The 16,758-nt window shown below is 39.4% G+C and overlaps 1 protein-coding gene and 1 pseudogene across 1 annotated transcript in view; one reads left to right on the top strand and one right to left on the bottom strand.

Annotated features, from left to right (window-relative positions):
• The window catches only part of LOC126019114 (E3 SUMO-protein ligase RanBP2-like), an 82,712-nt gene that overhangs the window by 51,281 nt on the left and 14,673 nt on the right, over positions 1–16,758 (bottom strand). The window contains exons 5-8 of the mRNA XM_049781300.1: positions 13,107–13,337; positions 12,437–12,582; positions 9,655–9,847; positions 3,334–3,421 (exon numbers count right to left, since the gene is read on the bottom strand). Coding sequence (XP_049637257.1) covers positions 3,334–3,421; positions 9,655–9,847; positions 12,437–12,582; positions 13,107–13,337 — 658 coding nt within the window. The remainder of the gene's footprint in view (positions 1–3,333; positions 3,422–9,654; positions 9,848–12,436; positions 12,583–13,106; positions 13,338–16,758) is intronic.
• LOC126019197 (uncharacterized) lies at positions 4,630–4,721 on the top strand (annotated as a pseudogene).

The following is a 16,758-nucleotide window of genomic DNA, read 5'->3' as shown; positions in this document are numbered from 1 at the left end:
GCCAGAAGTAAGCCGAGTACAGGTGGGTATGATGCCAAAATTTTAAAACTGATGGCTGGAGAACCAAATTGACAGGCTGAGGACATAGGAAACCCACAGTCCATCCCAAGTGTCACATGGTACCCAAGCATCACTGAGTTCTAAAGCGAGGCATAGTGACAAATATGGTCACTAAGCACCACTGGATATGACCCAAAAAAACACTGATGATATTCTAGTAGATACTATAATATGTACAAAACTCGAAGATACTATCCTAAGAGAAAGAAGTCAATATCAAAAGATCACACAATTCAAGTAATAGAAAATGTCAAGAACAGAAAACTATAAAGAGATAGAAGATTAGTCATTACCCAAGACTGAGTATTTAAACAAAAATAGGTATAAAATACCTTTTTTTTTGGGGGGGGGGTAATTGGGCCACACCTGGCAGTGCTCAGGAGCTACTCCTGGCTCTGAGCCCAGAATTTACTCCTGACAGGCTGGAGGAACTAACTATCTGAGATTCTGGGGCTCGAACCCAGGTCAACCACGTGCAAGGCAAACACCCTATCCACCGTGCTATTGCTCTGGCCCCTGAAATACCCAACGTGATAAAAATATTATAGATTGCAGAACTCTAATGATAATTAAACACCATGATTATATAGTATATATACTTAGAATAATTCTGCTTCTAAGTCAGGTTTAGTAACACCATCAATTTGTGGTAATATCAAAGTCTGAAAAGAGTATCTGAATATCCTCCTTCCAAAAATGTACACAGTCAAGGTCAGTAAGATACACCAAAGATGGGCCCGGAGAGATAGCACAGCGGCATTTGCCTTGCAAGCAGCCGATCCAGGACCAAAGGTGGTTGGTTCGAATCCCGGTGTCCCATATGGTCCCCCGTGCCTGCCAGGAGCTATTTCTGAGCAGACAGCCAAGAGTAACCCCTGAGCACCCCGGGTGTGGCCCAAAAAAACAAAAACAAAAAAAAAAAAAACACCAAAAAAAAAAAAAAAAAAGATACACCAAAGATATTAAAACAAAGTCAGTTTACTAACTTTTTTTTAGTTTTTGGTTTCTGGGTCACACCCACAGCGCTCGGGGGTTATTCCTGGCTCTATGCTCAGAAATCGTTCCTGGCAGGCTCGGGACCATTTGGGATGCCGGGATTCGAACCACTGACCTTCTGCATGCAAGGCAAACGCCTTACCTCCATGCTATCTCTCTGGCCCCATTTTGCTAACTTTTGACACTCTGCAAAGGCACCTATGGCAGCTCTGCAAAAGCTGAGGAGAAATAAGAAAAATGATACAGTGCCAAAGCACATGCTTTCCCAGATAGCACATAGTCCCAAGACCATGTGGCCCAGAAACTTTGAAAAAGAAAAATAATGTAAATTCACTTTTTCACAAACTCAAAATCTAATAAAAAATTTGAGCTAACTATATAGTAAATCTTACAGAAGAACTACTACTTGTTCTTGTTATCCTACAAAGTTAATCCATATTACTACAAAATTGCTCCCTCAGAAAAATCATACTTCTTAAACTCACTGCTTATTACAATGTCCTTATCAACATTTTGAAGATTTGTTTTAGCAAAACCATAGATAATATACAATGAACATTTAGGATCCATCCAACACCAAGAAAATATAATAAATCTAAATTAAATTATCAAAGGCTTACACTTAGAGGTTATTAAAAATAAATTATCAAAAATGATCAAAAACTGAATTATCAAAGGCTTACACTGAGAGGTTATTAAAAAATAAAAAAATCTGTATCTTCCTTCATCTTTCTATCATCCATAGCAGTAATTTTTTAAAGAAAATGTTATTGGAGTAGGAGAGACAACATGCAAGTAGGGCATCTGCCTTTCTGGTAACTGACCCAGGTTTGATCCCTGGCATACAATACAGTTCTACGAAAAGTAATCCCTAAGTAGTAAGTCCTCAGAAGCCAGCTGTGGCCCGAAACAAAACAAAACAAAAATCAAATGATATTAAGAGGCTAGCAAATCAGTAATGCTAATTTAGGAAATGTATAGAAATTCAGGTTATGAGACAGAGAGATATTTTAGGGCTGGCTTGAAAACAACTAATACCAGCTCAATTCTGAATACCACATACAGTCCCCCAAGCACAGAGCCAGAAGTAAACCTTGAGTACTGTTAAATAATGTCCAAAATAAATTACAAAGAAATTTTAGGTTAGGCACCAGAGAGAGGATTCAAAGTGGCTTTAATCAATAGCACAGCATGGTCCTCAGAGTACTGTCTTTAGCAACCTCTAAGTACCACGATGCTTAGGTGTGGACCACTCAAAAAATTATTTAGAGGTCACAGAGAAAGTACATTGCAGTGAATAAGGCAACTGTATTGCATGAGGCAAACCAAGGATCAGTCCCTGGCAAACATAATTTCCAAGCCTGTCAAAAGTGACCCGAGTCAGGAGTAAGCACAGTCAAGAGTTAAGTCCTGAGTAATGCAGGGTATAGCCCAAAATAAAAATTAAAACAAAACAAAACAAAAAACAGGGGGCTGGAGAGATAGCATAGCAGTAGGGCGTTTGCCTTGCACAAGACCAACCCAGATTCAATTCCTGGATTCCCAAATGGTCCCCCAAGCTAGGAGTGATTTCTGAGCACAGAGCCAGGAGTGCCGCCAGGTGTAGCCCCAAAAAGGCAAAAAAATAATTAGGGGCTAGAGAAATAGCACAGCAGTAAGGAGTTTGCCTTGCAAGCAGCCGACCCAGGACCAATGGTGGTTCGAATCCTGACACCCCAAGCCTGCCAGGAGCAATTTCTGAGCGCAGAGCCAGGAGTAACCCGAGTGCTGCAGGGTGAGGCCCAAAAATCAATAAATAAATAAATAAAGTTTCTTTTAAAGAGATTCTTCAAAGGTTTAAAGCCCCACTAGCTAAATAAGTTAAGGACTATATCTATACATATGAATACACTATATCAAATAATTATTTCTTTTAAAGAATATGCCAGTTCCTCTAATTCTTTATATATTAGATTGTTTGAGTTCCATTTGGCAGAGAGAAACAAATGATTGTGACAGATAATGTCCTGGTCTGACAGTAGATAATTAACAAAAAAAAAAAGCTCATAGGGGCCAGGCGGTGGCGCTGAAGGTAAGGTGCCTGCCTTGCCTGCGCTAGCCTTGGACGGACCGCGGTTCGATCCCCCGGTGTCCCATATGGTCCCCCAAGCCAGGAGCAACTTCTGAGCACATAGCCAGGAGTAACCCCTGAGCGTTACCGGGTGTGGCCCAAAAACCCAAAATCCCAAAAAAAAAAAAAAAAAAAAGCTCATAAAATTACTTAAACATTACTATTACCTGATTGGCTCAGACGATCAAAGGCCATTATTTCCAGCAAATTTTGTCCTGTTTCTCCTTTCATTAACTTAAACTTTGGTCTTGGAACCTAGTAGTTTTAAAATAAAAAAATATTTAATGTCAAAAAAAGTAACTGTTATTCATATTCTGTTAAATGATAAATAAGTGTCTATTACATTGTGCTTTGTATATGGTATATGAACAGTAGCTAAATTTAGTTGGAAAACCACTTCAAAAAATGAAAATAACTGACTTTAGGTAATGTATAGAAGATTATTTAGAAAGAGTGCTTGCAGCAAATGTCTTGTTAAAGCACATCTAAAACTTTTCTTACTCGTATATACAGAACACCAGAACACAAACCCACTTTAGACTACACTGGTAGACTAATACTTAGAAATGTCACACTTTGAGGATGGAGAGATAGTAAGCAAGTAGGGTATCTATCTTGTACTTAGTTGATCTGCGTTTGATTCCCAGCATCCCATATAGTCCCTGAGCACTTCCAGGATTAATTCCTGAATGCAGAGCCAGGAATAACCCAGTATCACACAGTGTGGCAAAAAAAAGTGTCACATCTCGGATATGAATTTTCACTGAGTATGAGGTAATCTGAAATACCACTAAGACATAAAATAGCTGAAAGGTTCTACACCACAGCCCATTATGAAGACAAAATAGTTACACATTTTGAATGATTTAAAAAATGATAGAAATTTTGGGGGCCGGAAAGATAGCATAGTGGTAGGGCATTTGTCTTGCACATAGCAGGTCCAGGATACAGTGGTACGAATCCCGGTATCCCATATGGTTCCCTGAGCCTGTGAGGAGTGATTTCTAAGCACTGAACCAGGAGTAATCCAAGCATCACTGGGTGTGACCCAAAAACAAACAAAGAAGATAGAAATTTTTAGAATTTCTTCAGGGCCAGACCTGGGTTAAATTCTCAGCATTCCATATGGTCCCCCAAGCCTACCAGAAAGTTTCTAAGTGCAGAGCCAGGAATAACCCTGAGCGCCATCGGTGTGACCACCCCAAAAAAATTCTTCAAAATATTAAAAAAAAAATGTTAAATGGGTGAAAAAGATGACTCATTGGGTTTGCAAAGTATGCACAAGAAGCCCAGGCATGATCACTAGTACCAGATGGTCCTCAGCATCAAGCAAAGTAACCCCTGAACACCAAGTCAGAAGTAATCCCTGAGCACAGTCAATACAGCACCTGAACCAATAAATTATTTAACAGTATCCACAGAAAATCCCCACCAATCCCAGAGAGATAGAACACATGAATCTTGTGCTCGCTTCGGCAGCATATATACTAAAAATGGAAAGATACAGAGATTAGCATGGCCCCTGCGCAGAACACATGAATCTTGCCTTGTATGTAGCTAAAAGATTCAATACCCTTCACAACATATGTCCTGAGGCAATGCCATGTGTAATTTCCTAAGCATATAGTCAGGAGTAAGTTGTAGCTTAACCGCAGAGTATAGCTCAAAAGAAGGGGGAAAGAATGGAAGGAATAGTGTTTTGAACTTAAAGACTTTTTTTTTTCCCGTTTTTGGGCCACACCTGGTGACTGGTGCTCAGGGGTTACTACTGGCTATGCGCTCAGAAATCGCTCAGGGAAAAATGTATATTTTGTTTATTTGGGGGTATAAACAAAGTTTCTAACGTTTGGTGCTTTTATTTAATTTTGGGAGTTGTTCATTCTTTTTTTCTTTTTTTTTTCCCTACATCAGGCAATGCTAGGAGATCCTGCAGTACTGGGGGATTGAATACAAAGCTTAAAAATAATTTAAAAAAATAAATAAATTTAAAAAACATGCACCCAGTCCTGAACTATATTATATATATTCCACCTCATCCTGTGTATGTTTAAGTTTCTCTCTTATTCATACTTGTTTGCATAAACTATTTCTTGAAAAACTTCTAGAAGCTTAACATTAGTTACTCCCAAAATAGGTATTAATGACTAAAGAACTTAAATAGAAAGGTATTTTCATAGTATATTGAAATACACCATTAAAATTACAACAATGTGAATATAATCAATCACCTTTCAAAATATTCAAAAGATCTAAAATTTTTAATATATTCCTAACACACATAATATATCCTAACTAGTCTGGGTGGGGAAGGACGGTGACATTGGTGGTAGGAATGTTGCACATTCCACTGACGAAGGGGGTGTTCAGTGTATAACTGAAACCCAACTACAAACATGTCTGTGATCATGGTGCTTAAAGATATTATTCAGAAAAAAAAAAGTTATTATTCAGGGGCCAGAGAGATAGCAACACTGGTGCTTGCCTTGCAAACAGCCGATCCAGGACCTAAGGTGGTTGGTTCGAATCCCGGCATCCCATATGGTCCCCCGAGCCTGCCAGGAGCTATTTCTGAGCAGATAGCCAGGAGTAACCCCTGAGCACCTCCGGGTGTGGCCCAAAAACCAAAAACCAAAAACCAAAAAAAATAAAAATAAAAAAAAAAAAAAGATATTATTCAAAAAATTGAAAAAATAAAAAGGCTAGTCTGACATGATTCCTTAAGAATCATCAATTCAGGGGCCGGAGAGATAGCACAGTGGTTGTTTGCCTTGCAAGCAGTCGATTCAGGACCTAAGGTGGTTAGTTCGAATCCCAGCATCCCATATGGTCCCCCATGCCTGCCAGTATTTCTGAGTAGATAGCCAGGAGTTAATTCCTGAGTACCGCCAGGTGTGGTCCAAAAACAAAAACAAAAAAAGAATCCTCAATTCAGACATGATACATACATGCTAAGCTTTATGATAAATTAAGACATAATTAAACATACCATAGAGATGGAAGTAAATGTCTATGTAATGAACAAGAACTATAGTAAATAGTGTAAAGGCAAGGTATTCAGTAGACAATGCACACCTCTACTGAAGTAAAATAGGTTCTAAGGAGCAGCAGTGTCAGCTTTGTATATGGTTGACCATGATGGCCCAGGTAATCAGCAATACAACAGGTCTAAGATATACCAAAATCCTTGGGCCTTCATATTGAATCATTGGCTGGACTGGGCTAGAGAAGTAAGCCTGAGCAGCATTTGGAGGGTCACAAGCTAAACAAAATAACAATAACCAAAAAAAAGATTCTAAAAATGATTATATGATGGTACATAAGAACTTCTGGGTATGTAAGAAACTAATGATAGTGCTTGTCTTTTATTAAAAAAAATTTGAGTAAATTAGGTTAGGGTGAAGATTTCGTTTTTACTATTTAAAGCAAGTTTTGAGAGGCTAGAGAGATACTATAATAGGTAAGGTGCCTAAGGATAAAACCTGCCAACATAGGTTTTATCCCTAGTATTCCATATGGTCCTGAGTATTTGAGTGCAGAGCCAGGATTAAACCCTAAACATTGGCACATGTGCCCCAAAAATTGATCAATAAATAAAAGAAAGCTTTAAGGTCAGGAGATAAGTGGTCAAGCACAAGCTAAAAATATGAAAGAACTTGAATTTGATCTCCAGCACCATTTAACCACCCATAAATACTTCTGGATGTGGCAATAATGGGCTTGACAGAGACATAGTAAAGTTTTAGAATGCCAAAGAGAAAGCATTCTGAATTCAAGCCCAAGCATCACATGATCTCCCTCCAAAAAACTGAAAGTTTTAATGTCTGAATTTAAAATAGTTGACTGGAGGATAAAAAGAGAATACAAAGAAGTAAGGGATAAGTCCCAATTCTATCCCAAGAACTACATATAGTTCCATGAGCATAGTCAGGAGTAGTCCAGTTATGGCCTCAAAAGCAAAACAATTAAATAGTTGGCTAGGCTAGGGAGATGGCTCAAAGAGATAGGGTGCATGCTCAGCATGCAAACCCCACCCCCAAGTATAATTTCCCACAGTACGGACTCCACAAAGCACCACTGAGTATGACCAAAAAAACAATATAAGAACGGGACCGGAGAGATAGCGTAGAGGTAAGGCATTTGCCTTGCATGCAGGACGGTGGTTTGAATTCCGGCATCCATATGACCCCCCGAGCCTGCCAGGAGTGATTTCTGAGCATAGAGCCAGGAGTAACCCCTGACCGCTGCCAGGTGTAACCCAAAAACAAAACAAAACAAAAAAAAAAAATCTAAAAACAATAGATACTTGTGCTCTAGCTCAAAGGACAAGAGCATATTCTTTGCATGTTGGAGCCCCAAGTTTGATTCCTGGCACCATAGTGTCATCTCAAAAAACACCTGGAACATAGAGCAGGAGCTATAGCACAGGGAGATAAAGCATCTGCCTTGCATATGACCTAAATTTGATCCCCATCACCCTATCAGGTCACCAAGCCTGCCAGGAGTGATCTCTGAGTGCAGAACCAAGAGTTGCCCCTGAGCATCACTGGGTATGACCCAAAACCAAAACAACAACAAAAACCACCAGGAATATTGCCCAAATAAACAAAAGCTGCTAGTTTCTATATAGTAACCAGGGTCTAGGGCAGTGATGGCTAACCTTTTTGAGCCCGAGTGCCCAAACTGCCACACAAAAACAAAGAATTTCCTCAAAGTGCCAGCACATCCTCCCAATAGCCAGTCTGACCCTGTTGCCAGGTGAGCTGCAAAGCAGACACCGGCACACTCGCCTCCTGCCACGCCGCATATCTTAATTGCGGGCCTTCCCGCATGCCAGCTGAGAGGCCTTCGCATGCCACAGCTGGAACTCATGCCATAGGTTCACCATCACTGATCTGGGCAATAGTAGAGCAGACAGGGTGCTTGCCTTGTACAAGGTCAATCTGGGTTCAATCCCAGCACCCCAAACAATCTCCTGACCTAAACAGGCATTAGCCGACAGCTAGGTGTAAGCATTGGGCACCACTAGATGTGTCAGAAAAAGACAACAAAAACGTAAGAACCTTTTGGGGCTGGAGCAATAGCACAGGGTGTAAGGCATCTGCCTTGCGTGCGCTAGCCTAGGAATGACTGAGATTCGACCCCCCAGTGTCCCATATGGTCCCCCAAGCCAGGAGGAATTTCTGAGCACAGAGCTAAGAGTAACCCCTGAGCATCAACACACACACACACACACACCTCTTTAACCCCTGAGCGTACACACACACACACACACACACACACACACATACACACACACACACACACACACACACCCCTCTTTTAATGCTTGTATATTGGCAAACTTCATTAACTTCACCAGTTTGCACTAATACATTCCTTATAAACCTGAATATTTGTGCAGAACAAACAGGAACTTTAACACTGGATTGGTCATCAAGTGTTTCTTATAAGATCATGTAATATAAACTATAAACTATATATTCGACAGTGAATCCTTTTTCCTTTCCATCAGGCAAACTAATCACCAAAGATGACGATTCTTCTATACCAACATTAAGGTGATTGCTTATTTCAGATTGCTTATTTCACTTTCCTTCTGAATTACAGTGAGTACACTAAAGAAAAGCATTAAAACTAGGCGGGCACGTGTCTTTCAGCTATCGAGCCCTAGTTCTGATACCAAACATACAGAAAAGAGGTGGAATTCGGAGTATTAAAATTTCAAAAGTGACTTAGTAAAGAATAAAAGCCTGTATCTCATTATCTATCTAAACCTTGAGTTGGGATACAAAATATGGCTCAGATGTAGAGTACAGTGTGAATCCTAGACTGTTAAAAAAAAAAAAAAAAAGCATGAGCCAATTTTGAGTGTTTGCTTTCATGACATTTTGTTTCCAAAGAGATAGATCTATTGCTACCTATCATATATGTCTTAAATCTTAGGTATATACATATATATTTTTCAATGAACATAATTACATATTTGAGGTGATATAACCATATTCTTTCATATATAACTATATCCCAAGTTTATAAGACTTTCTGCCCAAGTTTTGCTGCCTTTTCTTTTTTGAGGGTGTTTTTAGACCTCCCTACCCCCAGAAATTAATCCTGGCAGGAATAATAATGTCCCAAAGACCCTTAAGGACACCGGTGATCTAATCCAGGTCAGCTTCAGCCAAGGCAAAATGCCCTACTGCATTACTATCACTCTGGCCCTCTGTATCTTTTTCAATCAAGTTTTACCTATGAGATTATTTCCTTATTCCCAGAAATGGCAAAGTAAAAACATCAAACTCTCCAACTTGTCTTCCAAGAAATTATAGCAACTGCTACCAGCAAAGGATGTTATTTGCACCTACAGAAATTAACTATTTCAACTTCACTCATAATGGTTTGTTCATATTTTCATTGTATACCAAGATAGCTCTGTGGGAAATATAAATTCAGTAAAATGTCACTTGCATTCCAAAACAGAAAAAGCTTACCTGAAATGCTATGAGATAGCATAATGCAGCCAGCTCAGAGAGAGCTCGCCACTGCACATCACTATTCTGACCCATCTTCAAAAGCAGAGAACCAGCATGCATATAGAAATGTCCTTTTATTTCTAAGAACGTAGCTGAAAGCTCATCATTTCCACACACACACGATTTCACAGAATGAAGAACACTATCAAAACTGTAATAGTAAAATATTAGCAATATTACTTTATTGTAAATGGCCTATTTTATTATTAAATTGAAAATATAATAAAGCTTTCTTCAGGTTTTACCTTCATTCTTTAATAAATTATGAATTACTTAGGGTTTAGTATTGCAGGTAAGGCACTTGCCTCGCACAAAGTCACCCACATGTTTTCCCCAGCAACTCACACTGCCCCCCCCAAAGCATGCCAGAAATAATCCCTGAGCACAGATAAAGGAGTAGGTCCTGAGTACCACCAGGTATGCCCCAAAAACAAATCAACAACAAGAAAAATCAGGCATCGCATTGTATTTGGGTAGCAAGCTCTAAACAACCTCGGCTCTAAAAAAATTTACTTATATTGATATTTTTGTTCCATAGGATTTGTTTTAATAATACAGAGATGTTGGTTCTCAAAATCAAAATTCTGTAATCAGAAAAACATTACCCTCTATTTAGGATCAGTTTTGGTTTTGTTTTTATTTTTGTATGCTGGGAATCATATCCAGGGTCTCACACATTAAAGGCAAGTTATCAGGGCTGGAGAGGTGGCGTAAAGCAGTACGGTATCTGCCTTGCACGCGCTAACATAGGACGAACCGTGGTCCAATCCCCTGGCATCCCCTATGGTCCCCCAAGCCAGGAGTGTTCTGGGTGCATAGCCAGGACTGGATGTCACCGAGTGTGGCCCCAAAACAAAAAAAGGTCAAGTTATATACCAGGGGTGGCGAACAAGTTCGACACAAAGAGCCAAAATTTTAAACTGTGGGAGTCAGAGCCACACCACGCAGTGACCTGCCAAAACAGACAAACACTCACACAAAAGCATATACTTTTAACAATAATATATTAAACACATATTGCATTTTGCCATTTTGAGTGAGGGTAAAAAGCCTGTTCACCACCCCTGTTATATAACTACTGCTGAGCAATAACACTGGTCCTACCACAAAATATATGTTTGCTTATTTCTTGGCCACTCTCAGTTGTGCTCAGATTTTACTCCTGGCTCAGTGCTCACAGGTCACTCCTGGCAGGGTTGGGAGACCATATACAGTGTTATGGCTTGACCCAGCATGCCAAGACTAGCTCGCTCCTTCATTACCCACTATACTATCTCTTCAGACCCATATTATAGTTTTGTTTGTTTTGGTTTTTTTGGGGTCACACCCACAGCGCTCAGGGGTTACTCCTGGCTCTATACTCAGAAATTGCTCCTGTCAGGCACAGGGGACCATGTGGGATGCCGGGATTCGAACCAGCGTCCTTCAACATGCAAGGCAAAAACCATACCTCCATGCTATCTCTCGGCCCCTCCCATATTTATAGTTTTAAAACATGCTTTCTGAAATATAACTGAAGATAGTGCTTATAAGAACATTTGACAATTTTACCTCTAATTCTCATAGGAATGCATTATTTTCCATAATTCAAAAAATATGACGAACATTCCTTTCCAAGCTTGATTCTAACAAAGCATGACAAATCTACATAACTATGAGATAATTTAATTAAGGGCTGGAGAGATAGCCTAGAAGTTAAGGTAGGTCCTTTTTTTTTTTTTTTTTAAGGTAGGTCCTTACCTTCCACAGAGCTAAACCCAGTTCAATACTGGTACCTCAGTTGTCTCCTGAGCACTAATCCAAGAGTAGTCCCTATCCACTGACAGATGTAGCCCCCAAGCAAAAATTACTATGTACAGGGGTTGAGTTGAGGTCTTATGCACAATTAATCCCAATTTGATTCATTAGCACATGTCCTTCAAGGAATAGCAACGGCAAGGGGGGACAGGAGGGGAAATAGGGACCCAAGTGATAGCATAATTGGTAGGGTGTTTACCTTGCATGTGGTCAACCAGGGTAAGATCCCCAGCATCCCATATGGTTCCCCTGATGCTGCCAGAAGTAAGTTTCTGGCAAGATCAAATCAATTTCTTGGCAAGTGCCAAGAGTAACCCAAGTATTGCTGAGTGTGGCCACCCCCAAAAAAAAGAGAGAGGGGGAGAAAACAGAAAATGAGGGAGGGTAAGAAAGAATAGGGGAAGTAAAGGGAGAAGAGAGGAAGAAGAAAAAAGGGAGGGCAGAGAGAGAAAAATGAAGAGAGAAGAGGGTCAGGGTCTACGATGTAATTCAACTTTACAGTGGCTACTTTGCATATATGAGGACTTGGCACTGAAAAATAAAGTAAAATAATACTAGGCTGAGGAGATATTCACTGGTTGGAGTACATGGCAAGATCCCCAGTTTCAAGTCCCAAATTCAATCCCTCGCATGCATGGTCCCTGAGCACTGCCAGGAACAACACCCCAGAAACAGAACTAGAAGCAGCCTCCATACCCCTAATACTGATATGTGTGACCAACAACATGTAAAAGAACAATTTTAACTAAACTGAACTATAATCCCTAAAAACCAATAAGATCCCCACTAAATAAGGGTCCATCCAAGTGATTTCTTCATGTAAATATTGCACCTGTATACATCATTTTATAAAACAAAAAATGAAACAATGCACACAAGATTTTGAATCAGTACAATAAATTACTATAGAGAAATATCTATAATTTATACTGAAGCAACATACCTTTCCAGTAAATCTCTACTTTCTTGTACATCTCTAGTAGACAGCGTAAGAAACATAAGGTTAGCATAAGCTAGAAGTAAATCTTTATTGGTTGTTCGCCAGTTACTTTTATCAGATTCCAAACACTGTAAGGATTCCAGATATTCCTAATTTGTACAAAAAAAGAGTTACAAAAGAGTTACCATATGAAATGTTAGAAAACCCATTGCTTTATGCCTACCAATTCCTTTGCCACTATTGTTATCTGAAAAAAAAAATCTTAGACTTTTACCTCAGTGATAATAGTAAAAATTTTATTGACTGATAAGCTGATACACATAACTGAGTTGTGAAGGAGAGGAAGGGATCGTGGGAAGGGACGAACCCTGGATCCTTTGGAGAGTAAGGAGGTAAACTGGCAATATTTATGTGTTAGAATTATGTGCATATAAAATCATTATTTCATATTATGAAAACCACAATATCTAATTTTTTAATTTTATAAAATTTAAAAAGGAAGAAAAAGAAAATTTTAATTTACAAGACTCAAATTTAAATCACAATAAACTTTTATTTCTCAACTGCTATAACAAATGAAAAAATTTAAATCTTTGCAAATACTGATTAAATATAAAGGCATATTTGCAATTGACAATATAGAATCACAGAAATTCAATAGTTTTTTTCTTACCTTAAGAGTCTTTACAACACAGGAACTCCATTCAAAACTTGAACGCAAAGCTATGTGTTTCTCTGCCTCGTGGCAGTGAATCACAGCATCCTTCAATCTCTTATTTGAACGGTAAAGCTCGACTAGACGAATGTTGACGTAAACATCATCAGGTCTTACATAAAGTTCTGATTGAATCAAGTCAAAGAGTTTATTCCATCCATCTTCGCCTTTACAATCTAAAAGCTGCTCCTATACAAAAGATTATTTAAAAAAAAATCTGAACACGTTCAAATAGAGTATGGTTTCTATGAACATAATTCCACACAAACTTTAGTAAATTATTAGAGTACTTTACTAGCCACCATTCAAATGTACTTCCAATCCAGAAACTAAACCTGAAGAAATATATTCATAAACATCTGGGATTATATAGTGGTAGCTCATAACTCACACTCAGCAGATTCAAACAAGATGACTGTCCCACAGTCCTGTATACCACAATGACCAAAGTACAAGCTTCCACAGGTAATCCTCATATCAGTGTCCTTAACCTCAAACTGCTTTGGCTCTTCCTAAATCTGATTTCATCTTCCCACTAGATTCCCAACTTGGAGTTCCAACTGGTTCTAGCTTCCCATCTTAATTAATGGATTATCATCTTTTTGTTTTTGTTTTTGGGCCATACCCAGTGACCCTCAGAAATCGCTCCTGGCTTGGGGGACCATATGGGATGCCGGGAGATCGAACCACGAGCCTTAGCCCTTGAGCCACCACTCCGGCCTCAGATTATCATCTTAAAATAATACCCATCACTTAGATGTCCTAAAAAGTTTTTCTTCTACTACCCAGCATCAATTAAATTTGTACCCAATTCACTCCTTTCAGTGTCTGGGTAGAAATCCTGTTATCCCAAACTTACACATTGACAAATCTATTTTCTTTTTTTTTTTTCTTGTTTGGTTTTGGGTCACACCCGTCAGTGCTCAGGGGTTGTTCCTGGCTCCAGGCTCAAAATTGCTCCTGGCAGGCATGGGGGACCATATGGGATGCAGGGATTCGAACCGATGACCTCCTGCATGAAAGGCAAACACCTTACCTCCATGCTATCTCTCCGGCCCCTTCTTTTTATTTTTTTTTAATTTTAATAATTTCTTTAGCTCCCAAGATACAACTATGAGTTTTTTTTGTTTGTTTGTTTGTTTGTTTGTTTTGGTTTTTTGGTTTTTGGGCCACACCCGGTGACGCTCAGGGGTTACTCCTGGCTATGTGCTCAGAAGTTGCTCCTGGCGTGGGGGACCATATGGGACACCAGGGTATCGAACCGCAGTCCATCCTAGGCTAGCGCAGGTAAGGCAGGCACCTTACCTTTAGCGCCACCGCCCGGCCCAACTATGAGCTTTTTAACTGCAGCAACTTTAATATACGCTATTGGAGCTGGAATAACCACAGCTGCTGGCACCAGACTTGCCCTCCAATGGATCCTCTTTAGAAGATTTAAAGTGGGCTCATTCCAATTACAGGGCCTCGAACCCGTATTGTTATTTTCGTCACTACCTCCCTGGGTAATTTGTGCGCCTACTGCCTTCCTTAGATGAGGTAGCCGTTTCTTAGGTTCCCTCTCCGGAATCCAACCGATTCCCCATTACCCGTGGTCACCACGATAGGTACGGCGACTACCATCGAAAGTTGATAGGGCAGACGTTCAAATGGGTTGTTGCCACCACAGATGGCATGCAATCGGTATCTGATAAATGCATGCAATCCCCCCACCCCCCGAGAAGGGGGTCAGCACCCGTCGGCATGTATTAGCTCTAGAATTGCCATAGTTATCCAAGTAGGAAACTATTCTATTCTAAAGGTCATACTATTCAGCAATTTCAGCTATTCTTTCTTTACCTCCGACAACTATCATTTATTATTTTATTATTATATTACTGACTGAAAGATATATTGTATATAGATTGTACAAGATATGCAAAAGTCTAAACACTCAGTATTTAGACACTCTAGCTAGCCTTAGTCATTCAAGAGTTTTTACAATATATATTTTGGTCTATTTGGACAACTATAAGCCATTTTAACATTCTACTTCAACAGGTTCTCACATAACCTCAGTGTCATGAAAATCTGCCTCTATCACATGAAAAGTTCTCTTTAATGAAATGACACCACCAATTTTCCATAAAATATATAAAATACCTACCCCATCAAGCAAAAATGCCATTAATAGCTAATATCCATAATTACAGCATACTGCCCCTCTAATGACTCTTAACTCTCTGACCAGTTAAAATAGATTAAAGGGCTGGAGTGTATGTTTTCCTAGATTAGATATCATGCATCTCATGGTCCCTTCAAGCCCTGCCTACCAAAAAAAACCCAAATTAAAAAAGTAGTTCCTAAACACCACTAGGTGTGGCCCAATCCAAAAAAAGAAGAATCTTCCCATCTTTTTGAGAGGCCACACCCGGTTATTCTCAGGGGTTACTCCTGGCTATGCACTTAGAAATCGCTCCTGGCGTGGGGGACCATATAGATGCCAGGGATCAAACCGAGGTCAGTCCTGGGTCAGCCACATGCAAGGCAAATGCCCTACCGCTGTATTATTGCTCCAGCCCCATAATTTTTTCCATTTTACAGAATTATTTCTTTTTAAACGTCCATTATAATCCTAAACTGCCATCCCATGGGTAATTTTCACTAAATAGGAAAAAATATTATCTAACATTTAGTTCAGTTTAACTATTATCTCAGGTCAAAGAAATAGTTCAACATGCTGAGCACATGCTGACAGGTCAGCTTCCAACTTCAGCACATGTTCACAAGTACTGACAGGAGTAAAACCCAAAACACTGAGTTCACAGTGGCCCCTGAGCATGCCAAATGTGGCCAAAAGAAACAAAAAACTAAAAAAAAAAAAAAAAAAAAAAAAAAAACTCAAAATAAGATAATAAATTAGGGGGGGCCGGAAAGATAGCATGGAGGTAAAGCATTTGCCTTTCATGCAGAAGGACGGTGGTTCGAATCCCAGCATCCCATATGGTCCCCTGAGCCTGCCAGGGGTTATTTCTGAGCATATAGCCAGGAGTGATCCGAGTGCTGCCAGGTGTGATGAAAAAAACAAAAAACGACAAAAAAAAAAAAAAAAAGATAATAAATTAGGTAGTATTAGTTCGTTTCAAGTTATAAATTGGTAATGTGTATAAAATATTAGTCATTCTATATAGACAAATGGGATATCACTTATATTAGAAATGGTTGTGGAGGCACAAGCAGTAGGGCACATGCCTTGCACACACTAATCTAGGACAGACCATGGTTTGTCCCCCAAGCCAGAAGCAATTTCTGAGCGCATAGCCAGGAGTGGCCAAAAATGAGAGTGAGAGTGAGAGTGAGAGAGTGAGAGAGTGAGAGTGAGAGAGAGAGAGAGAGAGAGAGAGATGGTTTAGAATTTAAAAAACAAAATTTTTTTTTTCATTTTCCTCCTGCCCTTTGTTGTTTTTCCATCTTACCAGACACCACAAACATTGTTGTGATGCTAGTTCACCTACTTGCAATGCAATCACATTCAGGAACTTGCAGAGCTAAAGTCTAAATCCCTATCATTGTTTGTTTTTAAATGTAAATTGACATATAAAATTGTATTAATTTAAGGCATACACCATGATCA

This window comes from Suncus etruscus, chromosome 9, assembly GCF_024139225.1.
Source record: "Suncus etruscus isolate mSunEtr1 chromosome 9, mSunEtr1.pri.cur, whole genome shotgun sequence".
Lineage (NCBI taxonomy): Eukaryota > Metazoa > Chordata > Mammalia > Eulipotyphla > Soricidae > Suncus > Suncus etruscus.
The sequence above is the reverse complement of the archived record's forward strand: the minus strand, read 5'-3'. Positions and strand labels throughout refer to the sequence as shown.